The 27752-nt window shown below is 41.1% G+C and overlaps 1 protein-coding gene across 1 annotated transcript in view; it reads left to right on the top strand.

Annotated features, from left to right (window-relative positions):
• The first annotated feature begins 7982 nt into the window (after window positions 1-7982).
• GDI2 (GDP dissociation inhibitor 2) overlaps window positions 7983-27752 on the top strand; it is a 47171-nt gene continuing 27401 nt past the window's right edge. Inside the window, exons 1-3 of the mRNA XM_082619801.1 lie at window positions 7983-8309; window positions 18871-18978; window positions 23275-23374. Coding sequence (XP_082475927.1) covers window positions 8265-8309; window positions 18871-18978; window positions 23275-23374 — 253 coding nt within the window. The 5' untranslated portion in view covers window positions 7983-8264. The remainder of the gene's footprint in view (window positions 8310-18870; window positions 18979-23274; window positions 23375-27752) is intronic.

Below are 27752 nucleotides of genomic sequence, written 5' to 3' on the forward strand. Positions count from 1 at the left end.
GAAAGCAATGCTAATCCAAAGTAGAACTGTACTATTATAACCATTAAATTAGTCTGGAATTAAAATATAACCTCTGTGTAGACAGGACCTAATCTAAGCTCAGTAAGGCCTAGCACAGCACCTGCCACAGAGGAGACATAGTAGATAATTATTGAAGAAATAAATGAAAACAATTAGATATTTTTATTTCAAAGGCCTTCTAGTGGAAGATTGGGGGTTAAACATTAAAGGTATATAGATATCATAAATATATCTCTGAGAAAAATTTCCCCTAAACCACATACAAATATAGTACAGAGTCAGGCTAGAACACCTCACTAGGGTTAGGGAAATGTAATGGACACCTCCTAGAATATCTGTCCATCCCTCTTTTCTGGGAATGGAACACCCCTCCCACAGGGGTGGACTCCTGGCAGCCATATTTCTGCCATGTGACCCTATGCCCTGGCTATAGTTAATTGGGTCAAATTGGACGCAGACTTGAGCTGGGCCAATCCAATTCTCTCTTCTGGAAATTTGATGCTGAATTATGAAAAACTAGATAGTCTGGTTTAGAGGTTCTCACCCGCATTGATTTTTGCCACCCCCCCCGACCCCCGGGGGACACTGACAATATCTGGAGACATTTTGATTGTCACAGCTGGGATGGGGGTTGGGGGATGCTGGCATCCAGTGGGTAGAGGCCAGGGATGCTGCTAAACACACTGCAATGCACAGGATTGTCCCCACCACAAATTACCTGCCTAAGTGTCGGCAGTGTGTGGCTGAGAAACCTTGCTCCAGGTGAGCCCCTGAACAGGCATTGGGTAACTCAGGTGAGTGGGGCTGCCCACCGCCATCTCCCTTCTTCTTCCAAGGGAAGCAGAGTGGACCCACAGGGAGAGGCCAGCGGAGAAGCCGGACAGAGGGCCGCTGAGCTCTGAGACAACCTTCCAGTTCCTGATTCCTGTTCCTTCCAAAACCCTGACTATATTTTTGCCCCTTTATCCTTATAATATATTCTCCTTTTATTCTAACGATAGCTTGACATGGTTTTTGTTATTTGAAACCAAAGTAACTTAAGTTAATACAAGAAACATTCAAGTGAATGGGTTTTTTTTGGTTTTTTTTTTTTGCGGTACGCGGGCCTCTCACTGCTGTGGCCTCTCCCGTTGTGGAACACAGGCTCCGGACGCGCAGGCTCAGCGGCCATGGCTCACGGGCTCAGCCGCTCTGCAGCATGTGGGATCTTCCCAGACCGGGGCACGAACCCGTGTCCCCTGCATCGGCAGGCAGACTCTCAACCACTGCGCCACCAGGGAAGCCCTGAATGGTTTTTTAAAAAATAAATAAATTTATTTATTTATTTATTTAGGGCTGCGTTGGGTCTTCGTTGCTGCACGTGGGCTTTCTCTAGTTGTGGTGAGCGGGGGCTACTCTTCATTGCAGTGCGCGGGCCTCTCATCACGGTGGCTTCTCTTGTTGTGGAGCACGGGCTCTAGGCGCATGGGCTTCAGTAGTTGTGGCTCGCGGGCTCTAGAGTGCAGGCTCAGTAGTTGTGGCACACGGGCTTAGTTGCTCCGCGGCATGTGGGATCTTCCCGGACCAGGGCTCGAACCTGTGTCCCCTGCATTGCCAGGCGGATTCTTAACCACTGCGCCACCAGGGAAGTCCCCAAGTGAATGGTTTTAAAATGACCTAAGCAACATTAAGGCTTGGGCAGCTTAGAGGTCTGTCTAGTCTTTCAGGATGGAACAAATATGTGAAATGAAATAGTTAATTGTCATTACTTCTTCATCCCACGAGGTCTCTACACTTAGGTGCTAGAGTGAGCTGAATCTTCCTGAAGGGCAAAGGGGTCTGGAACATGCCTGCCCTGTGCCTGTGATTCTTCTGGGAATCAGGACACCTGGCTTACCTGTCCTGCCACCACACCTGAGCCCCACCCAGTTCCACCAACTCCCAGTCCATATAAAAAGCATCTCTGCAGAGCTGCTAATAATTACACTTGCTAATGATTTCTATTTTGCATATTATTTTGTATTTCCATGTACATCATCAGTCTTGGTACTGATTTTATTTCTCTGTATACAAGAATTCAATAAAAGTGATGGAGGCTAAGACACTGAAATGGTCTTTGATACTCAGTTTCTTCCTGGCAGTTACATTTTTCTCTACATTTTAGGAATATTGTGAGTTCACTCTGTTATCCATACATACAGTTTCTTAAACATTTAGGAGTCATTGACCCCTTTGGGAATCTGATGGTGGATCCTCTCTCTGGAAAAATTCACATAAGCACTATATTTTGCATATAAATCTGAGGGCTCACAGACCATTGAGAGGCCATTATAATTATCCTCCAGATTCTGAGCCTTGCATTAAATATTTATTTACTGCCTACTATGATTTAGGTGGTAAGGAACAAAAGGATGAAAAGGGAGCGTTCTACCCTTGAGAGGAATACAACTTAGTAAGACTACAGAGCAGTAAACACTCAGGTGACAAGTGTCAAGAGAGGGTTGGTAGAACCGTGTAGCCCAGAATAGAGGAGTTTAATCCCGACTGGGCATTAAGAAAGGATTCCTGGAACAGGTGACATCTGCACTGAGAATTCTAACAAGCAGGAGAAAGCAAGGTCAAGTAGAAGGAGAAGGAAAGAACATTTCAGATAGAGGGAAAAGTATGTTCAGAAGGGAAAGAGGGGACTTCCCTGGCAGTCCAGCGGTTAAGACTCCACGCTTCCACTGCAGGGGATGAGGGTTCAATCCCTGGTTGGGGAATTAAGATCCCGCATGCCGCATGGCACGGTGCCGCCAAACAAACAAAAAATAGAAGGGAAAGAGCCTGGTGAGTTCACGGAACGCAAAAGCATTTAGCTCTCTGATCAGCTGTCTGTTGGCTCCCGGCTCCATGCCTGCTTTTCTCTATGTTGCAGGAGGCTGAGTCAGCAGAGTACACCAACCAGATCCCTCTGCCAACTCGCTTCTGGAGATTCTGGGGAGGTGCTGCCGAGGGGAAGCGCTGGTAGGAGACTGGAGGCAGGAGGCAGGGAGGAGCCATGTTCTCTGCCCTTGTAGCATCTGGGGGAGGGGGCAGCAGTAGCATCAGCGAGTGGGGGGGCACTCCTGGGCTCCTGGGGCAGTGGTGGCAAAGTAGCCCTGCAGTGGTAGTACCGGCAGTGGGTCAGCCTGAGCAGCCCAGCAATCATGAGCATTGGGTAACACACTCCCCTTCTGCTCCAGCCTAGTACCCAGGCACTTCCTCACTTCTGGGTCACCTTTTTTGCCCCTCCAGCCCTTACAAGTTTTGAAACCAATTCCATATATTTTGCTGCCTCTGTTTAAAATACCTAGAGCGGCTCTGATTTTGTGACTGGAAACTGACGAATACAGCAATGGATTAGAAAATACGGTGGAGGAGGGCTGGGGTGAGGATTTGTTTGACTAGGTAATTGAGGCAGATCATTCAGGCTCCTCTTAGGAAATGACCAGGTGTTTGAACTTTATGCTAAGAGCAATGGAGACCCATGAAAGACTTTAAAGTCATGGTCAACTCAGTCACTTTCTATGAAGATCATTTGGGCTATAATATAGAGACCACTAAACAGAAGGAAGCTTTTGCAATGATCTAGGAGAGAATTTGATGGTGGCCGGTACTAGGGTAGTGGCCGTGAGGATGAAGAGAAGGGACTGGAAGGCTTTTTATGAGGTGGAATGGCCAGAACATAATGGGGCATTGTGGCCAATTAAAGGCGGCTACAGATTCATTGGCACTGTTTCCACTGATAGCTGGGTTCTATAGCTCCTCCTTTTGAACTTGGGTGTGCTCTGTAACTGCTTTGACAAAAGAATATGGCACAAGGGACACTGTGGCAGGTTCTGGGCCTTAAGAGGCCTGCAGCTTCTATTTTTGATTTCTTGCTTCTTGGAATTTCTACTATTGGAACACAACTGCCATACTTTGAGAAGTATACGCCAAATGGAGAAGTCACACATATATAGCTGCTCTTGTTGACAGCCCCAGCTAAGCTCCCAGCCAACAGTGGCAACAACTGTCAGCCATGTGGGTGCCATCTTGGACGTCCAGATCACTAGAGCCTTCAGATGACCCCAGCCCCAGCCCCAGGCCCAAGCAATTCCCACGCGTCTGAGCCCATTCAACCCACAGAACCATAAGAGGTAATAGTACACTGTTGTTTTAAGCCACTACGTTTGTTGGTTTGTTTGTTTTAAAGCCACTAAGTTTTAGGGTGGTTTGTTACACAGCAAAAGAAAACAGGAATATATGTGGAAGGAGAGAAAGAAGACAGAATCAGGACGATACCTAGAATTCTGGTTTGGGCCCAGGGTGGAGCCAGTCACTGCTGAGATGGAGACCACGGACAGATGAAGAGTTTGGGGGTTGGGATGGGGGAGTAAATGACCTATCATAAACTAGAAAATATATATTTTTGGAAATTCATTAAAATTTTTTCTAGATCCTATCATATTTTATCTTCAGCATTAGCCATCCTGATTTTAAAAAGATTTATGTTTTGCCAATTCCTACCTTTAAGAGCCTCTAAAATATGAACTTTAGTATCCTCTGCTATAAGAAAAGCTGTGCTTTTCAAAAGTACCAAGAGGAGCTGGTACCTATTTCATCACATTTAGTCCTTGTAGATCTAGGGATCAACTTCCAGGTCTCTTATTCATTCATCAGATATTTACTCATCACCTGCCAGGGACTCAGCAGGACTCAGAGAGTTTACATTCTGATCCACAGGCAGACAAAAAACAAGCAAATGATCACCAATTTATTTTAAAAAAAGGAATGAAAGAAGTAAGCAAGGGGCTGATGGAGAATAAAAATTGAGGGGAACCCACTTTAGATAAAGTGGTCAGGTTTTAAGCTGAAACTTAAGGAAGTGGAGAGAACTAGCTGTGAGAAGAGGTGCAGGAGGGGAAGTGAGGGTGGGTAGCCACAGGACTGCCAAGAGTGCAAGGCCCTTGATTGGTTAAAAGCTCCACCAGATTCTAGGAACTGAAAGACTAGTGTGTTTGGAGTGTAGTGAGCCAGAAGTATGGCAAGATGGAGCGGGAGAGGGAGAAAAGGCAGATTAAACAATACTTTTTAGGCCCTATTCAAGAATTTGCATTTTACTCTAAGTGCAAAACACAGGCAGAAGCATGAACATGCTCTGATTCAAATTTTAAGAAGATAATGGTCAGAACACCCAGGAGGGGGAATACTGGTTGAGAAACTGTTGTGGTTTTGGACAGAGAAAGACAGCCTGGACTAAGGTTCACTCTAATTTTCTTTTCCTTGGACTCTTGTCTCTTCCTTTGTGAAGTGCAGGCAGAGAAACAGATCAGCAAACAATTATTCCCTAGTGCCAAGTATAAATAAGACTGTCTCTTGACTCCTCTTGCTTTGTGTAAAGATTTGAAACATTTTCAAGGTTGATGGTGTTTTCTACTCCTCTCCACCAACCTACTTCCCCCAACCTAAGGTTTCACACTCTATCAGGAACTGCCATCTGTGGCCTTTGATACACTGAACCAATTAGTGGCTTTTAAGCCACTGCACCATAAACAGTATTTGTTGTCTGCCAAATTCCTTGGCAACTGGAATAGGTGGGGTGGAATCTGGATGGGCTCAATCTGTTGAAGATTAGTTTTTTTTTTTTTTTTTTTTTTCTTCTGCAGGGCCATAGGACTTATCTGCCAACAAAACTAAACTTGAGTGTAAGGGATCAGACGGAGGAGCCTTATTAACCTTAAATTCTGTTCTCTTATCCAATACCTTTAAGTTTTTCAGTAATTCCATGTGGGTATTGATGAACTATCCTTCACTTAAGACATGGCAACGTAATTCAGCTGATATGCTTAAAAGCTTCTTCAACATTCAGAGGCTGATGGCAATATGTGAAAAAAGTTCTAGTTAAAAAAAAAAGAGTCAATATTTTCGGTCAGTTTAAAAACATAGGGGGGCTTCCCCGGTGGCGCAGTGGTTGAGGGTCCGCCTGCCGATGCAGGGGACACGGGTTCGTGCCCCGGTCCGGGAGGATCCCACGTGCCGCGGAGCGGCTGGGCCCGTGGGCCATGGCTGCTGGGCCTGCGTGTCCGGGGCCTGTGCTCCGCGGCGGGAGAGGCCACAGCAGTGAGAGGCCCGCGTACCACAAAAAAAAACCAAAAAAAACAAACAAAAAAAAACATAGGTAACATTATAAAAGCAGCCCCAGAGAGATCCCTTGTCCCTTCCGCCATATAAGGACACAGTGAAAAGACAGGGTGAACCAGGCAACTGGTCCTCACCAGACACAACTTGACCCTGTACTTCCTAGACTCCAGAACTGTAAGAAATAAATTCCTGTTGTAAACATGTTAGATACACATGACACCTGACTACTTAGAGGGTAACAGCAGGACTTTCTTAAGGCATCACCTGTTTAGCCAAAGAAAAGTCAGTTACACTGTTACACAATCTGTTCAGTAGTCTAGTAACTTTGCACTTGATTTTTGTCTACTTGTAAAAATTCATTTGGTCACTAATGTATACAAATCCAATTAAGATTGAATGTAGGGACTTCCCTGGTGGCCCAGTGGTTGGGACTTCACCTTCTAACTAGGGGGTGCAATCCCTGGTGGGGGAGCTAAGATCCCGCATGCCTCCTGGCTAAAAACCCAAAACATAAAACAGAAGCAATATTGTAACAAATTCAATAAAGACTGTAAAAATGGTCCACATCAAAAACATCTTAAAAAAAAAAAGATTGTAAATTTAAGCAGCTTTCTTCTCCCTCCCCCCCACCCCCCCCAAAAAAGTCCATCGTCCAATATAATACACCTTCTTAACCTCTAGTTAGGGGTGAAGAAACATTGTAAAAAATTGTTACATTCTTTCCTGAATCAGAGTGATTTAAACATAAAGGAAGGCAGATCCGTCTACCAAGGTTTACTTTATGCTATTATGCTATTCATAATAACACTTATCCAGCTATGTTTGAGAGTAAATCTTGAAGGAAATACCAACTCTTGTCTGCTGAGTACGCAGACCTGTCACAGGCTGAAAACACAGGTTGTCAAGGCCTTTAGGAAAATGACTTTTCTAGAAGGCCTGTATAGGGTCTACTCTCTGGTTGAGAACACAAGCCACTGCTTACACCTCACCCAGAGCTGGAGATGCCAAATACAATCCTAAAAAAAAGGTGTGTGTGTGTTTGGAGGGCTGGGCGGTCACGGGTAGAGGGAATGGAAGGCAAACAGGGACTCTTTTCTGCTACACTCATGGCGTAAACCGATGCACATACTGGTCAGCTATTTTTACAGCTCGTTTAAGTTATAGCCCTCAGTAGGCGCAGACCTGCTTCCAATCAAATCTGGCCTTCCCCTTTATGCGAAGGGTTACTTTTTAAACGGAAGGTTTTTTGTTCGTTTTTCGTTTTTTAAAATTCTTCTAAATTTCCTAAGGCTGCACAAGGGGCAATGCATACAGCAAGGACGACATAGGGCGGGAAGTAAGAGAAAACGGTGACTTCTGAATTCCTTAAAATATGTTGGGTCCTTTTTCCTTCAGGAAAGGGAGGCAGGATAGAAAGAAAAGCAAGAGAAGTTGCAAAAGACCAGCCTAGGCGCGCCGTAGGGGCGCAGGGGGCTGAGCCGCAGCCAGGGTCAGGCCACATGGCGTCAGCTCCGGGTCTGCGGGGCCCGGGGCGGCCGCCCGCTGTCCTGGCACAAAGTCCAAGGGCGGCAGCAAGGCTCCCGCTGGGCGGCGGGAGTAACGAACTGGACAGCTGACCCCCGGCCGCAAGCACGCTCCCGCCCCTGCCTTCGGGGGCCAGCGCGCGACCGCCTCCGCCCCCAACCACGGTGGCAGCGCGCCGCGTGGAGAGCCGGAATTCACAAGGGGCACGGCCCGCCCTTTTCTCGCGAGAGGTAGGAAAAGAAGAAGGTTGGGCGGGCGACGGGGATCTAGCCAATGAGCGAGCGGGAAGGGCGTGATCGACGGCCTCCTCTAAGCCCCTTCCGGGCTGTAGAGGCCCCGGTCGCCGCCCGCCTCTCCTTCTCTCCCTCCTTGCCCTCCCTTCCCTCACCGCCCCGCTCTTCTCTTTCCGTCTGAGGTGGCGGCCGGCTCCCTCCTCGCCAGCTCCGTTTTCCCTCTGCTCCCGCTTCCCTTTTACCTTGTGCCCGGGCCCGGCCTGAGCGCTTCCTCCGCCTCCTCAGGGTGGCCGCCTAGCTCCTGACCCCTAGAGTACTGCGCCTTTTCTTTTCTCTGGGCTTCCGTCCGCGCCCGGCCCCGCCATGAATGAGGAGTACGACGTGATCGTGCTGGGCACCGGCCTGACGGTGAGGCCTGGCGGGGAGGGGCGGGGGTCCCGGGGCCGGGGTCCAGGGTCGGGAGGGGGGCGGCCGCACTCTCTGCCCAGCCCCCTTTTCCCCATCCCCGCGGGCCGCGCCGCGCCTCGAGTCCGAGGGTCTCCTCCGAGGGTCTCCGGGTGGGGCCGGTTTCCGCCGCCGTCTCGGGCTGCGCTCTGGAGCGGAGGCGGGTCAGGCCTGCAGCGGGGCCTGCGGGCCGGGCGGCGCATCTGGACAGGGAGGAGACACCGGGGAATGGAAAGCCCGGTCCGGCAGGTGCCTGGGCGGGTCGTGACGGCCGAGTAAGAGTAGGTGGGAAACGAGAGTCCCCTCTGCTGCAGCAGAGGCCGGAAAAGCCCGGATTGGTGTATTGATGCGTCTCCCTTACGGGTTGATGGCCTCTCGCTATTGGAAACAGAAAAGCAGCCGGCGGAGTGGGGGAGGGTGGAGGCCAATCACAGTGGCATTTCCTACTTAGACTTCAGCCTCTACTGCTAGTCAGTGTCGGTGACGAGTCACTGGATAATCACTGTTTGGTAGGTAATTAAGTTCAATGAGCTTATATTTTTGGAGAAAATTATATTTCTTATCCTCCTCCCCCACTCCAGGTGAGAAGCATTATCCTTTCCTTTTAACCACCCTCCCATCCCACTTGAGCAACTGTAGAATTGGAAATGAGTTTTCTCAAAATTTGTCGAGTCCTTTCTCACCTGGCCTTTGCCATCTTTTCCTCTTGTGTGGTCTGTCCTTACCTACATTGTCTCTTCTGGAGGCTTTCCCCTGAAAAAGAGGTTGGTGATGGGGTGCTAGAGGCCAGGTTCTCTATTACTGCATGGTGTGCGTAATACCATGGTAAATTTATTTTCCTGGCTGTCTGCTTAGAGAACTTCAGATAATATTCTGAAAATAATACAGGCAGATGTTTTACTTCTTTTTGTGCTTTTAAAAGAAAATGAAGACTATTCATCTTGCAAAAGAATTCCATTTGAAGAGAGGACCGTTTCCGTTATCAAAAGTTTTTTGGAAATTTGAAATTCTGACATTGGACTGCTTTGTTTTAAAAGATGAATACTGATTTTGATCTTGTGTATCCCATATAAACTGATCTCAAAGTCCAGAGTCATTTAATGTAAACCACTACAAATTTGTTGAAATGCATTGTAACCTCTCAAGATTGAATTAACATTTTTTTCAGCTAACACTCCAAAGTAACTATTTTAGATTTCTCTGGACAAGAAAAAACTGTCATACTTGCATTTGGCCAGTTTTTTAGGAAAAGATGGTTGGGGACTAGAATGGCACTTTTCTGGCATGTCATTTTTAGTTATGGTGATTTTTGTTTTGTCATTTTTAGTTATGGTGATTTATGGTGATTGTTGGATAATACTCATTTCTGAATGCTTCATTATGTTTCAACAGTCCAGAAAAAGAAATGGGACTGGCTAGGAAATAGTACCGAATAGATGAGATTGCTTACCTAGAAAGCGATTTAGTCACTTTGAATGTGAGGTATTGGGTTGAATGTCTTTTTTACTGGTGAGTTGGAAGGCTGTTGGATGCCTAAATGAATAGCCTACCCACTGCAGGGTGGTTTTTTTCATTTTCTAAGTGCTTAATTGGGATTCTGAGCTGAGCTTATTAGCTTGTGGTGGATTTTGCCCAGTGGAATGGGCACTGTTGTTGCCAGCATATTGTAAGAGCTAGTTAGTTCCACTGTTTTTCTACGGTTATTGCTGGTCTTTCAGATTTGCTCTTGATTAGGGCAGTTAAACACGGACAAATAAGTGCAAATCCTTTCTCATGCAGGTTTCTATATACCTAGTTCAGAAGTATCACTTTGTCTCAAAGAGGGCACAGTCTTATAGCATAACAACCAAGTTAAGATAATGCACCTTATTTAAATTTTCATTTGGATCAATTGTGACCTTTTTGGTGAATGATAGATGCATACTTAACTAGCAATCAGGTCAATTTCTGCTGTCATTTATTATTTTATTTATTTTTGGCTGCATTGCGTCTTCGTTGCTGCACGCCGGCTTTCTCTAGTTGTGGCGGGGCGGGGCTCCTCTTCCTTGCGGTGTGCGGGCTTCTCATTGCGGTGGCTTCTCGTTGCGGCGCACGGGCTTCAGTAGTTGTGGCACGTGGGCTTCAGTAGATGTGGCTCGCGGGCTCTAGAGCGCAGGCCCAGTAGTTGTGGCGCACGGGCTTAGTTGTTCTGCGGCATGTGGGATCTTGCCGGACCGGGGCACGAACCCGTATCCCCTGCATCGGCAGGCGGACTCTGAACCACTGCGCCACCAGGGAAGCCCTACTTTTCTTAATTTTTAACTTATAAATATTTAGTGCCTGAGATTTAAGAACCTAAAAACAGGTGTGTACTATCAGTTGTGGGTACCAAATACTGCATGATGCCTGTGTGTCAGTGCATTTTTTAGTGCGATTGTTACTTTTAATATAAAGTGTAAGGAAGTGTTGGGGTTCCTCTGTGTTGCCTAATGTTGTCACTGTTTTGTATCGATTGTTACATCTAAAATAAGGTCATAATAGTGCACAAATATTGATAGTAACTTTGATAAAGAAGGCATAAAACAGTTTAGTATAAACTAGAGCAAAATCTTCATTCTATCTAGGAGAAATGAAATATTTCATATAATTGAGTTCTTTAAGGAATTGAGGGCTATCCCTTTAAACAACCATAACTTTTAGATAAAAACCTTTCGAATGATATCACAACTTCTTTAACAAACTAAGGAACGTAGTTAATGTACTTGGTAACAAAGATTTCACATCAGGAGGATTAATTACTGTTATGCTATAACATAATGAAGCCATTGAGACCTAGGGAGCTTTGTAGGAACTTTGGCCTCCTTATTAAGTCCTCTTAGACTGCTTAGCTTTGGGAGTTAGTTCTACCGTCTACTTTTCATTTTTTCCTCTTTGCTTACTTTGGTTAGGCTGGTGACTGTCGACAGCCTCTGACCACTTAATTTGCTGTTTCTGATTGACTTTGGGCTTGGCAATAAATTCATGAGTCTTCTTAGAAATAGTAATAAATAATAAAATAAGGGTAACTAGCTCCACAGCTGCTTGTGCTTCCCAGCAGTATTTTGTTTTGTTTTGTGCTACATGGTAATTTTCGTAAGGAGTTTTGAATCGAAAAGGACACTTTAGTGATATCTAACCAGATTATTCTCAGCAGTATTTGTTTAAAACATTGTTTTACATCTCAGCCATACTCTTTCTCCTTTGTCTTTATTAAAATTTTGTGACTTCAGAGAGGAGTTTTTGTACCTGATTTAAAAATCTTGAATTGCCTTTTATATTTACTCCTTGAAAATCCTTGCCATTGCTGTTAGAGTTCTGTGGACAAACAACTTTCTGTCCACTGCAGTAGTGATCATAGGACCAATGTGTTCAAATGTCTTATTTTTGGAAGGTATAAATACTATGTAGGCAGTTTGTATTTTAAATCAGCCTTAAGCATACTGGTCCAGTAGAATAGAAGTAAAATCAGACATATTATTTCAGCATTTCGAGGTAGTAGTGAGACATTTGGTTGGAAAGACCGCTAGGTAAACGTTTGGCTCGCATACATGATACCCTGCAGTTACCTTTATGTCCCCTCTCACAGTACTTGATTAAAGACTTACTGGAGTAATGGCCTACTCAATTTCAGTTACCTGTGACTGTTGTGCTCGATTATGGGCAATAAAAAGGCAAACACACCTGTCTGTGAGTAGCTTCTTCTCATGTGGGGGTAACTATAATACGAGTTAATATGAGAAAGTACTAAGTGCCATAAGGGAATTCACACATGTGGGAATTCAGACAGGGGAATCAGAAAAACCTGCATAAAGAAGGAGTTATTGAAGTTGGCTTTTAAAAATAATTGATAAGCAGGGTAGGGGGAAGGGGGTATTAGATGAAGGTAATCAAAAGGAACAAATTTAAGCCATAAGATAAATAAGTACTAGGGATGTAATGTACAACATGATAAAGATAATTAACACTGCTGTATGTTATGAATGAAAGTTAAGAGCGTAAATCACAAGGAAAAATGTATTTTTTCCATTTCTTTAATGTTGTATCTATATGAGATGATGGATGTTAACTAAACCTGTGGTATGTAAATCAAATCATTGTTGTATGTAAATCAAATCATTATACTGTACACCTTAAGTCTTTACAGTGCTGTATGTCAATTATATCTCAATAAAACTGAAAGTTTTAAAAAATATTGGTAAGTTTTGAATATGAGGAGGAATGATTTTCTAGGCAGAGAGAGCAGTGTAAGTCAGTAGTAAGAAAAGGATATATATTTAAGGGATAGGGAGTTTATTTTGTGTGAAACAGAGGTATGAAGAGGTGTAATGGAAACAGTGTTGGAAAGAAGGTATATCACCAAGGATGCTGAAGACAGTAGGTTAAGAAGTTTGAATTTTATCTTCTAGGCCAACGAGAGAGGGTTTTGAGCAGGAATGATCTAATTAGAGCCAAATTTCAAGAAAAGTTATCTTTGACAGCTTTTAATGAGATGCATTAGAGGGACAGAGACATTTAAAGAAACACTTAATTCTGCTGAAAACTAACATCCATTTTTATTGTGTTATTGCTGTAAGACATACTACTGAGATTAAATGATTTAAAAGTTTTCTAGTTAATACATTTTCTAGATAAGTAGAAAGACACTTTTCTTTAAGATGAGTTATTAGGTACCTTGTTTTCCTGATCACATTTTTGTGTGCATTTACTTTCTGTTTCTTTCTTTTTTTTTTTTTTAATCACTCCAGAACTTTAAAATGCAGGAGGATTTAGAGTGTTAATAGTGTTTAGTTTGGTCACTTGGAAGTTACATCAGAATTTTTTTTTTTTTTTACATCAGAATATTAACGTACTCTGGTTCTATTCTCTTCCAAGCCTGAGTTGCCCTCTAAGTAGGAAGGGGGGGTGGGCATTAACTTTTCCAGGATACTGGGATACTGTTCAGTACCAGTGGCCTTCGCAATTGTGTTTAGGTTCGTCACAGTTCATATATGGGAACACCATACAGGCTGCTTCACTATGTAAGAGGTACTTCGCCTAGTGTGTTTAGGTGCTGTCCGTTTGAGTTAGTTACTCTGATTATTGCAAACCTAGCGCTAGGTGTAGGTGCTGAAGGGAAGTGAGCCTCAGTATCACTGACTTGGTCCTTCCTGACCATCACCACACCCACACATCTGCACAGACTAGAATTTTGCTGCAGCTGAACTTCAAACATTTAGTTTAATCTGGTTACCTCTTTATGTAGGCCAACATGAAGAGCCAGTTGGGTGGCAGATGCCGTTATCTTAACTTGGATTCTGGGCCTGAGCTCAGTTTGGATGAAAGACCCACCTGAGATTGCCAGGCATCCTGTGTGCATCATTAATGCATGCATGCATGCATTTGTTCACTTATTCATGCTGAGCACCTAATATGCTCTAAGCCCTAAAAATAAAAAATAAATAAGGCATAATAGCAAACAAAACACCAAAAAAACTTGGATTCTGAAGATGGTTTTACAGCTTTAGTTATTTTGGTTGTGAGTCTGTATATCCTTATCCTGTTCAGGTCAGTTGTTGGTGAGCTTGCAGTTAAGTGTGGAGCACTCCCATCTGTTAGTTTTAAAACTAATGTGTTGGTTAATATTCATTCATATATGTTTCCTGGTAAAAGTTATCAGTATTCTTTACATAGATGATGGATGGTCCAGGTTGTCTAGTGTGAGTAAAGGAAATTCACGTAGAGTATTTTCTCTGACTTTGATGTGCTTTGCTTTTTATTCTGTATTCACCAGATAGTAGTAGATTTTAATTTTGAGTTGTTAATTTGGGAAGATACTAAAATTTTGGGATCATTAATATACACCCTATACTCAGATGTGATTGGTTTTATCAGTGAATTAATAACTTCATCCCATGTTGTAAAGTAAAATTTAAAGTATTACATTTGTGCTTCTATGTATTCTCTTGGCATTGTAAAAGCAATCTTTTATAGATGGGTTTCGAAGAATCAGTGAACCTGCAAATTATTAATTAGCTTTTAATATATTTGCTCCAAGTGATGCCTTTAAAGGTAGTTAGTATCAGCTCTTTGGACTGCTGAATCTTTATATTCCTGGGTCCTTTATTAGGCCTCAGCCTTCAGTGCTTGCTTTGGAGCCATGGTCCAGTGAGTGGGTCATGCTTATTTGCAGTGGAGTATGAAAAGTTATATATAGAAGCTGTGCAACACTCAAAGTTGCTTGCTGTGATTTTGCTTCCAAAAGTTGAACTGTGAAGTCTACTTTTGTCGACTGGAAATGTGACTATTTGGTTTTCCTTTGTTTATGTCATAATCTGTTTTTGAGATTGTAAATATTATTCTCTTCATATAATATATTGAATCATAGGTTAGTGCTGCTTTAGATTTTTTTTTAAAGCAAGTGATTTGCTTTTGATAATATTGGAGTTAATTTTTACAGTTAAAATACTTTCAGTTCTGTTTATCAAGACCTCATTAAGAAAGTTAAAAGTCAAGCTGTGAAATGGATGAAGATATTTGCAATATATATATATAACCAATAAAGCACTTTTAAATATCTAGAATATATAAGGAATTTTTATATAGCAGTAAAAAAAAAGAAAGCCCACTTTAAAATGGGCAAATAATATGAATAGGCATTTATCAAAAGAAGATACTACAATTATCAGTAAACTGTAAAAAAGTGCTCAGCCTCATTATTTGTCAGGAAATGTAAATTAAACCACATTCTAACTAGAATGACTAAAATTAAAAGGCCAGAACACAAAATGTTGGGCAAGGATTTGAAACAACAGGAACTTTCATATACTGCTGACACAGCATATGAAATTGGTACAACCATTTTGGAAAGCTGTTTGGCAGTATCTGTACCTCCTTGATATCTATCCAACAAGTGCATACATAAAAGACACATTGAGAATGTTTATAGAGCATTATTTGTAACAGTCCCAAACTGGAAACGATCCCAATGTTCACCTGTAATAGAATGGATAAATAAGTTGTGGAATATCTGTGCGGAGTATTCATTCAAAAGACTCCTATGGCTTTGTTACCTGCAGTGTGGTCCATGGATCAACTGCTTCTGCAACACCTGAGAACTTACTAGAGATGCAGACGGTTACATCCCTCACCCCAGATACACTGAATCAAAATCTACAGTTCCCCAGGTGTTTAATAAAGTTTGAGCAGCACTGCTTTACTAGTGGTTCTTGAAACTGGTCCTGGACCAGCAGTATTCTCACCTGGGAACTGGTGAGAAATGCAGATTCTCAGGTTCCACCGCAGACCTGCTGACTCAGAAGCTCTGGGGGTGGGGCCCTGCGTTCTGTTTTAGCAAGCTGTCCCGGTGATGTGTATGCAAAGTAAAGTTTCAGAATCTGCTTAGAATTTACATTTCTAACAAGTTCACAGGTGATATCAAATCAGGAGCTCTCTTTGAGATCCACTGTTGGTAGGGCTAGGCAAACCTGTAAAAGTCCACAGGTTTTTCAGGTCACTTGGTCTTTGTCACAGCTACAGTTCCACTGTGGTACAGTGAAAACAGCCAATATGTAAATGAATGGGCATGGGTGTTTACTGGTAAAACTTTATTTACAAATATAGCCTGCAGGCTGGATTTGGCTCCTGTACTTTAGAGACCCCTGAGTATAGCAGTAAGAGTAAGAAAATTTCTATTGCAAACAAAACATGGATGAATCTTGTAAACATATGTTGACTAAAAGGTGTATACAAGAAGTGTATACTACAAGATTCCATTTATTCAGAGTTCAAAAACAGGTAGAACAAATCTTTGCTCTTAAAAGTCATGAGCGTGGCTGTGGGCTGAGGAGTGGTTGTGGCTGGAGGTGGCCTGGAGTGCTCATAATGTTTTTTGATCTAAATAAGAAATGATGCACCCTCTTGGAGTAAAATTTGAACCTGACAGTAACTAATTTAAAATATTTTTAAAATACTAAAATGAATAGCACATTAGGGAGGAGAATTTGAGATATGTATGAATTTTTGAAAATAAAGATTTCAGAGTCAGGCTTCTAGGGGGATGAGCTTGTTCTCTGTTGTCTGGAGTCTTGGATAAATTTGAGAAGCACTAGGATTTATAAAGTTACAGAGAATTTCCTTTGTCATTTAAAAAAATAAAGCTCTTATCACCTAAACTCTGGTATAAGGGTTTTGGGTGAATGAATATCCCATCTCTGTGTTTCTTCTCATTAATCCATTAATTGGATTGACTTTCTTGACTGCTCCCCCACCCCATCTTGATTTGGTATGTCTTAGTATATTCACGCTTTGTTTACCTTTTTACTGAGAGTGATGGTTTATAATCCTCTGTTGATTGTCAGTTGATTAATGGTTATCCTGGATGCTTCATTTAGGGCTCTAGTTCTCAAACTCTTGGTCTCAGGATCTATTTACACTCTTAAAAATTGAGATCCCTGAAGAGCTTTTGCTTGTAAGAGTATCTGTCAGTATTTATCCTATTAGAAATAATGCTGAGAAATTAAAAATGGTTTTTATTCACTTAAAGATAACGGTGATAAACTCATTACATGTTAACGTGAATAACAATTTTTTGAAGTATAACTGTGTTTTCCAAAACAAAAAAATTTCTGAGAAGAGTATGATTGTTTTACATTTTCTGCACATCTCTTTAATATCTAGTTTAAAAGATAGCCGATTGGTGTTCAGTCTTTCATAATTTTTGTCATAGCTGAAGTATATGAAGAAAATCAGGCTTTAGACAGATGTGTAGTTGGAAAAAGGAGGAGTATTTTAATAGCCTTTCAGATTGTTGTGGGTATCCTTTTATAATTTACACCTAAACACAAGTGGCAGGGTATTTTTAAAGATTAATTGCAATATGAAATTTGAAACCACATCAGTGAACATTTCTTATTCCGTTACATTAAAATCCGTTAATCTAGCTTGCACTTTGAATTTCTCTTTTAACCTCCTGTATGATTTTGTAACATCATTCATTGGTCACTTAGGAAAGTACTGTTTTACTTAGTAATGCAGGTCTTCTGAATTGTTGACACATTTTCTTATGCCATATCAAAAGCTCATATTTGTTAATATCACTGATGTTGTCTGAAAAGTCCTTTAAGTATTGGGGATCTGATGTACCCATGGTGGTGGATATAAGTTTTCCAAAATTCAAATTTTCATTCAAAAATTTTTTTCAATACACTGTATTTATTTTTAATATTTGGCTGTGTTGGGTCTTCATTGCTGCGCGTGGGCTTTCTCCAGTTGTGGCGAGCAGGGGCTACTCTTGCTGCACCGGCTTCTCATTGCGGTGGCTTCTCTTGTTGCAGAGCACGGGTTCTAGATGTGCGGGCTTCAGTAGTAGTGGCACACGGGCTCAGTAGTTGTGGCTCGTGGGCTGTAGAGCACAGGCTCAGTAGTTGTGGCACATGGGCTTAGTTGCTCCGTGGCATGTGGGATCTTCCCGGACCAGGGATCGAACCTGTGTCCTCTGTATTGGCAGGTGTATTCTTAACCACTGTGCCACCAGGGAAGTAAGTCCCTCATTCAAAATTTTGACTTTTCATTTTTGGCAACAAATACTGTTGGTTATTTTCCTTGACATTCATTTTTGAGAAAATGTTTGCCAAAATCCTACATCTGAGTAATCATAGTTTGTCAGTTATTTTTCCAATTAAAAATGATGATCCATAGGGCTTCCCTGGTGGCGCAGTGGTTAAGAATCCGCCTGCCAATGCAGGGGACACGGGTTCGAGCCCTGGTCCGGGAAGATCCCACATGCCGCGGAGCAACTAAGCCCGTGAGCCACAACTACTGAGCCCCCGTGCCACAACTACTTAAGTCCGCATGCCTAGAGCCTGTGCTCCGCAACAAGAGAAGCCACCACAATGAGAGGCCCGTGCACAGTGACAAAGACCCAATGCAGCCAAAAATAAATAAATAAAAATAAATATATTTAAAAAAATGATGATCCATGAAAAAAGTAGCTAGCTCAGCTTACAAATCAGTCGCACAAAAGGCTTTCCTTGAGCCAGAATTGCTTTATGTGAACTTCCTGTTTTGCTACACAGGATATTTACAAGATGGGTGTTCAAGGGTGTTGTTAACAGAGGTGATTTTTAATGCTTCGTCGAGGATAGTCTTAGGTGAAACTGGCCTTGTTGTTTTAAACCATGAGTGCCTTGTGGTGAAGAATATAATGACTAGTGCAGTTAAGCCACCGCCCTAATTTGTTTCGTCCATTGATCTTGTGCTGTCAGTGCAAGTATAAGACAGTGGGAAAAAATGAATAATGTCTTAGTGTTATTATGAAAATAGTTTAAACCTTGGGGCTCAGAGGGGCCACAGAACACACTTTGAACCCTGGTTGTTTTAGGGCTTTGTCTTTAAAAATTACATCAAATATTGCATATACATAAGTATTAATTACTAAAAGAATGTTTAATGACAGGTTTGTAAAAATTATCTGTTTGAAACATGCAGTAGCATTTTCCTTCCTTTGAAGATACTTACGCTTTCCCTGTAGGAATGTATCCTGTCAGGTATAATGTCAGTGAATGGAAAGAAAGTTCTTCACATGGATAGAAACCCATATTATGGAGGAGAGAGTGCATCTATAACACCGCTGGAAGATGTAAGTATTAAAATAAATTAATGTCCCTTTTGTACTTTGAGTCTTTTACTTGTGAATCTCTACTTTTTTATAGATGGTTTTAATTTTATTTTATTAAATAGATTATTTGTAACATCATAATTTTCAGGAGCTCCTAGTCTGGGGCTTGTAGATATTTAAATTGTGACCTTTGTTGCCATCTGGAGCAGTTACCTGTTCTCTCTCGAAGTTAATAGAGTGTAGACTTGACAGGGTGCATGGAGGGTACCTTTTGATGAAGACCTAACGTACGCCAGGCACAGTGCCAGTGCTTTCCACACGGTCTTAGTTATCTTCCCAGTCACTCAAAGAGATTTTATCCCCATTTTTTAGATGGCAAAATAGTTTCTGTGGGCTTAAGATCAGAGATGGGATGATAACCCAGGTTATATGATTCCAAAGCTTAGTTCCTTTTTCTTTTAATTTATTTTATTGAAGTACATTGATTTACAATGTTATGTTAATTTCTGCTGTACAGCAAAGTGATTCAGTTATACATACATATATATATTCTTTTTTAAAAAATTTATTTATTTTATTTATTTATTTTTGGCTGCATTGGGTCTTCGTTGCTGTGCGCGGGCTTTCTCTAGTTGTGGCGAGCCGGGGCTACTCTTCGTTGCGGTGCGCAGGCTTCTCATTACAGTGGCTTCTCTTGTTGCGGAGCACGGGCTCTAGGCACGCAGGCTTCAGTAGTTGTGGCTCATGGGCTCTAGAGCGCAGGCTTAATAGTTGTGGAGCACTCACTGACTGACTTGTTCCACAGCATGTGGGACCTTCCCGGACCAGGACATGAACCTGTGTCCCCTGCATTGGCAGGCAGATTCTTAACCACTGCACCACGAGGGAAGCCCTATATTCTTTTTTAAAATTTATTTTATTTACATTTGTTTTTGGCCGCATTGGGTCTTTGTTGGTGCATGCAGGCTTTCTCTAGTTGCGGCGAGCAGGGCCTACTCTTCGTTGTGGAGCACGGGTTTCTCATTGTGGTGGCTTCTCTTGTTGCCGAGCACGGGCTCTAGGTGCACGGGCTTCAGTAGTTGTGGCACACGGGCTTAGTTGCTCCGCGGCATGTATGATCTTCCCAGACCAGGTCTTGAACCCATGTCCCCTGCATTGGCAAGCGGATTCTTAACCACTGTGCCACCAAGGAAGCCCTATATATATTCTTTTTCATATTCTTTTCCATTGTGGTTTTTCACAGGATATTGAATACAGTTGCCTGTGCCATACAGTAGGACCTTATTGTTCGTCCGTTCTATGTGTAATAGTTTGCATCTTCTAATCCCAAAGTCGCACTCCATCTCTCCTCCAGCTTCCCTCCCCCTGGCAACCACAAGTCTGTTCTCTGTGTCTGTGAGTCTGTTTCTGTTTTGTAGATAGGTTCAATTGTGTCATATTTTAGATTCCACATATAAGTGATATCATATGGTATTTCTTTCTCTTTCTGATTTATTTCACTTAGTATGATAATCTCTAGGTCCATCATGTTGCTGCAAATGGCATTATTTCATTCTTTTTTTATGGCTGAGTAGTATTCCATTGTATATATGTACCACATCTTCTTTACCCATTCCTCTGTTGATGGATATTTAGGTGTTTCCATGTCAAAGCTTAGTTCCTTTTGCTATACTCTGTGCTTCCTACTTCTTTAGAAAATGAGCACATGAAGCATTTCCAAAGTGTGTTTTACTAAGTATATTTATTTCTCTGTGTGGGGTTTGTTCACCATCCACGTGTATGAATCTGAGCTGTACTGTGCTTTATAGGAGATATATAGATAGTGTCAGTTACTTTTAAAATAGTGACTTTGATGAAATAAACTTAATGTTTATATCAAAAAGCTTTTTTCTCTTTATTCAGGCATATAGGGAAGTTGAAAGAATAATACCAGTGGAATATTTTTTTGCTTCATGTCTGTTTGTGTTACTGGTTTTGAACCATTGAAAGTAATAGACATGATACTTGACCTAAATATTTCAGCATTCATCTGTGATGAACAGCATTCTCCAACATAATCATAATACCATTATCACACTGAAGAAAATTAACCGTAATATCCAGACTATATTTAAATCCCCCATTGAACCCAAGAATGTTGTATATTGCTGTGTAGGAGTGGTTTGTTTTCTTTTTCTTTTAAACTAGTTTAAGCATTGCCTTTTGTGTTGTTTCCCTTTATTCTCTTAATCTACAAAAGTCTCGCCACCTCCTTTCTTTTGGGAAGTCTAGGCCAGTTTATAAGAAGGTATTGTTGGGCACTTCATACTGCATCCCATAAGGAGGCACAGTGCCTGCATCAGCGTCACTGTTCATGATGCTCAGTTTGACCTGTTTGAGGTGATGACTACTGACCTCTCCATTGTAAATCATCTGTGGAGCGATGCGCTGGCATCATTCCTTCTTCACCTAGTATATTTATTAGCTAGTGTTAAGTAAGATGAGCAAGCTGTCCTCTTTTTTTTTTTTTTTTTTTTTTTTTGCGGTACGCAGGCCTCTCACTGTTGTGGCCTCTCCCGTTGCGGAGCACAGGCTCCGGACGTGCAGGCTCAGCAGCCATGGCTCACGGGCCCAGCCGCTCCACGGCATGTGGGATCTTCCCGGACCGGGGCACGAACCCGTGTCCCCTGCATCGGCAGGCGGACTCTCAACCACTGCGCCACCAGGGAAGCCCTCTTTTTTTTTTAATTTAATTTTTATTTTATATTGGAGTATAGTTGATTTATAATGTTGTTAGTTTCAGGTGTATAGCTAAGTGATTTAGTTATACATATACATGTATCCATTCTTTTTCAGATTCTTTTCCCATATAGCTTATTATAGAATACTGAGTAGAGTTCCCTGTGCTATATAGTAGGTCCTTGTTGATTATCTATTTTATATATAGTGGTGTGTGTATGTTAATCACAAACTCCTAGATTATCCCTCCCCTGCGTGTTTATCCTTTGTTAACCATAAGTTTGTTTTCGAAATCTGTGAGTCTGTTTCTGTGTTTTGAATAAGTTCATTTGTATCACTTTTTCTTTAGATTCCACATGTAAGTGATATCATATGGTATTTGTCTTCCTCTACTGACTGACTTCACTTAGTATGATAATCTCTAGGTCCGCCCATGTTGCTGCAGATGGCATTACTTCATTCTGTTTTATGGCTGAGTAATATTCCATTGTATATATGTACCATATCTTCTTTATCCATTCCTCTGCTGATGGACATTTAGGTTGCTTCCATGTCTTGGCTATTGTAAATAGTGCTGCAGTGAACATTGGGGTGCATGTATCTTTTTGAATTATGGTTTTCTTCACATATATGCCCAGGAGTGGGATTGCTGGATTATATGGTAGCTCTCTTTTTAGGTTTTTAAGGAAGCTCCATACTGTTCTCCATATGGCTACACCAATTTATATTCCCACCAACAGTGTAGGAGGGTTCCCTTTTCTCCACACCCTCTCCAGCATTTATTGTTTGTAGACTTTTTGATGATGGCCATTCTTACTGGTGTGAGGTGATTTGCATTTCTCTAATAATTAGTGATGTTGAGCATTTTTTCATGTGTTTTTTGGCCATATATATGTCTTTGTAGAAAATGTGTTTGTAGAAATGTCTGTTTAGATCTTTTGCCCATTTTTTGACTGGGTTGTGTACTCTTTTTTTGTGTGTGTGTGTACTCTTTTTTAATGTACTCAAGAACTTGGGGGTTTTTATTGAGTGAATATATACCACCTTTGCTTGTTCTGTTCCACCTTAGCAATAGAATTCATGAGTTTGAATGAATATTAAATTTTAAGCTGCAAGCTGCTTTGAGAGCCTCAAACTCATGTAAATTATAAATTAACTGGAACTAATTTTAATTCTCTTTTCTGATTTGAATAATCCAAAATTTATTTTTAACTCCCTATGTAACCACAGAAGCAAAATTAAGCCTTTGTTAGCTTTTTATTCAATAGAGTATGAATTTAAATGATTTCTACAAATAGTAAGGGATGTTTCTGCAAAACTAGTACATCATAACAAATAGTTTGTTCTGTATTCCTGCTAGTTAAAAGCAAATACACACCACCTCTGCAATGTTTATTTTGGCATTCATGAGTTGAGTAATATATTTAATTTACATATGTATTGGAATAGTGCTAAATGTTCTGATTAAAAATGAAATGCACTTGTACTTTACCTCATGTTGGTGGTATTTAGTTATACCAAAATCACTTCATCAAAAAATAGTTGTGCAATGAAAGTTAAATTTTGTTAAATTCTGGGTGTTTTTTGTTTTGGTTTTAGTTATACAAGAGATTTAAAATACCTGGAGCACCAGCAGCATCAATGGGGAGAGGAAGAGACTGGAATGTTGACTTAATTCCCAAGTTCCTTATGGCGAATGGTAAAGAATTCCAACTTAAATTTATGATAGTACATTGAGTCCAATTTGAAAGTAGAAAGTAACTGTTGACAGAGAGTGTTATTCCGGCTATGTGGAAGTGGATTCCGTTGAATGGCAACGGTATGGTGAGTAATAGGGCCCATCAGGGGTATCTAGAGTTGGTAAGTTAAGAATGGAGGGAAGAGGGGGTGACTTCTTAGTAATTGGTTTTGGAGAAACAAAATTATGCTGTGGCATAATATCAGAATTGTAAGCATCTGTAACAGACTTTCCTCTTGATACTTTGGTGACAGTCTTAGGTAACTGGGCCTTCAGAAACAGCCATGTTAATGTTTTTTTCCTAGTTTGTAAGCTTTCACAATTATTTTTTCATAGTAATTTTTTCTCATTTTTTTTCTTTTTTCCTCCCGTTTTATTGAGATATAATTGACATACAGCACTGTATAAGTTTAAGGTATACGGCATAATGATTTGACTTACATATATTGTGAAGATTACCATAGTAAGTTTAGTGAAAATCCATCACCTCATATAGATACAAAAAAGAAAAAGAAAAAAATGGTTTTTTTTTTCTTGTGATGAGATCTCTTAGGATCCACTCTCTTAACAACCTAGGTCCCCTTTAAATGCTGGAAGATAAGGACTCACTGGCAGCTGCCTCCCTTAGATAAGGCCTCCTGAGCTCTCAAGTTCCCCTCAGCTTCCACCACTTCCTACCTTCCCTTAAGCCCAGTCCACCTTGCTCATTTCTGTTACCTGCCTGGCCTCAGTAGGAAATGAGTTTGCAAACTGGTCTGTAACGTGCTAGGCTAGGTAGAGAGAAAAGGACAGGCAGGTGGGTGGGTGGGGGATGGGGGGGCGGTAAGCAAGTAAACATGAGTGAGTGAACAGTGAGAGACATAAATGCTCATATTCCAGGTAGGTCCCTTAACTCAGTTAAGGAACTGATCCACACACTGTACACACTTTCCTCACTACCCATGGAGCTGGGTGGAACAGACATTTCCCAGGACAGTGTCTTCTGTTCATCAACTCCCATGGAACAACTGGGGCACCTGACAAAGAATATAAGGGAACTGAAAACAAACGATTGCATAATGTGTTAATGGCATTGCAGTAGTATAAAAAGTGTGACTTTTTTCAAATAATTATCATAATCAAGTTATATTAAAAGAAAAATTCCTACAAAGGCAATAATTTTGGTGTGTGCAGAATTCCAATCTCAAATCTTAACTTTTGGTAAATAAATACTAATAACGTCTTTGTGGCTGCTCTCAAGTGTATGCCAGTCAGAAGATCTTCTTGAGGTTCACTCATCAATAGAAACATGGACACATCTCACTGTAATGCGGCAGAAATGGCAGCTGTGAAGTCATAAATATGGCCTTAGGTGGCCCCAAGGAACACTGCAGTTGGTAGAGTGGATCCACCCTCCATGGCTTTCAGCAGGGTTCATATTACAGAACAGAGGGCTCACGCACTGGGGGTACTTGGAGATCATCTGATGATTCACTTTGCCTCACGGAGCACAAAGAGTAAGAAGAAACTGGATTCAGTATGCTCTAGTGGGCTTTTTCTTTTCTTTTTTTTTTGGGGGGGGGTCTTGTGTGTGCTTTAAAAATAATGTGAAGTCCCTAGGTAACACCAAAGAGCTCAGTGAAGTCTGAATGATCTCACACTGTTCAATGTACATGAAACTTTAAGACAGCTGAGTGGATTTATTTCTGTACATCCTTTTGAGAATCACTAATATTACTGGTTCACACTTGTGGGTCATTTCTGTTAGGAAATTTTTTAAAGGTATATGAAGGCAGGGAGTATAAAAGGAAATAAGGCCAAGGCAGAGAGAAGGAGGTGGAAGAGGCGAGAAAACGGAGGAAAGTAATGCCTTAAGACTTAGCAAAGTTCAGTCCATGGACTAAGGGGCACTTGGGAGCTGGTTGGAAATGCAGAATCTCGGACGCTACCTACAACTACCCAAGCAAAATTTGTATTTTAATAAGAGACCTGGGCAATTCCTAAGCAGAATGACGTTTGAGAAGCACTGCCTTAACAGTCCATTGCAGGCTCTTTAATGTCAGAAAAAGATGACGTACTGTGAGAGAACTTCACAAAATGTCTTTACCTGGGCAACCCCAGACCACCTACAAAACCTGTCTGAGCTTCATTTCCTTATCTGTAAAATGGAGATGATAATAATAGTAATGCGATAGGGTGGTTCTGAGGACTGAGGGAGTTGTTAAATAACCCTTTCAAAGGTCTTGGCATAGAATAAGTAATGGATGTTCATTAGATTTTTGTTTTTAAAACGCATCATGGTATTTTCTTAGTTCCTGGTTTAATGGGTATATTATTTTAGAACATTATAATTTTAGCTGTTGAATTTTTTGAAACTTTTTTTCCCTAGGCAAACTAATAAACTAATCCTTAACACAAACTAGAAATTTAAAATATATTCTTTTTCTCATATTTTTAATTAGAGGAGTATCTTTAAATTGCTGTGATTTTTAGCACCTTTTTCTGAGATGACGTTGAAAAACTAAATTGTAAGTATAAGTCTATTTTATGTCCCATGAAATAAAGTATGTACGACCCTTTCCCCCCTTTTTGAATTTATGTTCTATAATTTGGGAATATGTTCAGTGGAAAGATCCTATTGGAATTTTCTCTGAAATTTGAAGTTAAATAACTGAATTATCTTGAGGTTAATTGTAAACACAAAATTTTTATTACATAAATAATAAAATTATTTAATTAAAATTAGAAAACACAGAGAAGCAGAAAGGAAATAAAATTTTCATAACCAGAATCTTGTTGTTTAGAATCATGGTTAATATTCTGGTGTATCACCTGCCAGTTTCACCCCACCTCTTCCCAGTTAACATGTTTTTCAGTCAGTATATTGTGAACATTCAAAAGCAAGAGGGAGGGATGGAACCAGGGGCTGGAGGGGATGATAAATCTCATTGTATGCTCCTGGAAGTGTAGTATGGGGATAAAGGCAATAATTTTCTTTCTTTCCTTAAAATTATTTATTTATTTATTTGGTTGTGCCGGGTGCTACTTGTGGCAGGTGGGCTCCTTAGTTTCATTCATGGTCTCCTTAGTTGTGGCATTTGAACTCTTTAGTTGCGGCATGCATGTGGGATCTAGTTCCCTGACCCAGGGATCGAACCCGGGCCCCCTGCCTTGGGAGTGCGGAGTCTTATCCACTGCGCCACCAGGGAAGTCCCTAAAGGCAGTAATTTTTAAAGGCTTTTTCCTTTATATTGCCAAATTTTACTTTTACCAGTAGACTGAGGCTACCCCTTTCCCAGTACCTTTACCACTCCCAGATATTACTCATTTTAGTTTTTGTGATTTTGTCATACTAGAAGACAAAATAGTGGAATTTTTTTTTTTTTGCGGTACGCGGGCCTCTCACTGTTGTGGCCTCTCCCGTTGCGGAGCACAGGCTCCAGACGCGCAGGCTCAGCGGCCATGGCTCACGGGCCCAGCCGCTCCGCGGCATGTGGGATCTTCCTGGACCGGGGCACGAACCTGTGTCCCCTGCATCGGCAGGCGGACTCTCAACCACTGCGCCACCAGGGAAGCCCCCAAAATAGTGGATTTTAAAAATATGTCTACTTATTAGAGGGTGAAATGGTTTCTAGAGTTACTGGCTTTCATGTTCTTTAATGAACTGGCCAGCCTTTTCGCTTTGCACATTTTTCTATTGATGTTTTGTGTTTTTCCTTATTGATGTAAAAGAGCTTATTATAACAGCTGTTAATTACCCTTTTGAAGTATGTTGAAAATACCTTTTCCAGTTTGTGATTGGCATTATATATAACTCTTGTGGTTTTTTTTTTTTCTGTACAAAGGCTTTTATTTTTCACACAGTCATTGGTTGAGCTTTCTTTTATTGGTTTTGATTTGGAAGTATGTTTAAAATTTTTCTCTCTATCTCAAGTTTATAAAAATACTAATATCTGCTTTTAATGGTATTATGGTTTCATTTTTTCACTGTATAAATAAGTTCATCTATTTTGTTTTTTTATGTCAGCATCTATCTTATTCCTTCATAGAACTATGAAAATATGTAACAATTTTATTCTTAAAAAATTTTTATTGGAGTAGATTTACAATGTTGTGTTAGTTTCAGGTGTACAGCGAAGTGAATTAGTTATACATACACATATATCACTTTTTTAGATTGTTTTCCCATATAGGCCATTACAGAGTATTGAGTAGAGTTCCCTGTGCTATAGAGTAGGTCCTTATTAGTTATCTATTTTATATATAGTAGTGTGTTTATGTCAGTCCCAGTCTCCCAAGGTTCATCTATCTTAACATGAATAAATTTATTTTATTACCCTGTTGTTTGAGAAGTAGAGAT

Source organism: Mesoplodon mirus (genome assembly GCF_964341445.2).
Source record: "Mesoplodon mirus genome assembly, chromosome: 4".
In the NCBI taxonomy this organism is placed as follows: domain Eukaryota; kingdom Metazoa; phylum Chordata; class Mammalia; order Artiodactyla; family Ziphiidae; genus Mesoplodon; species Mesoplodon mirus.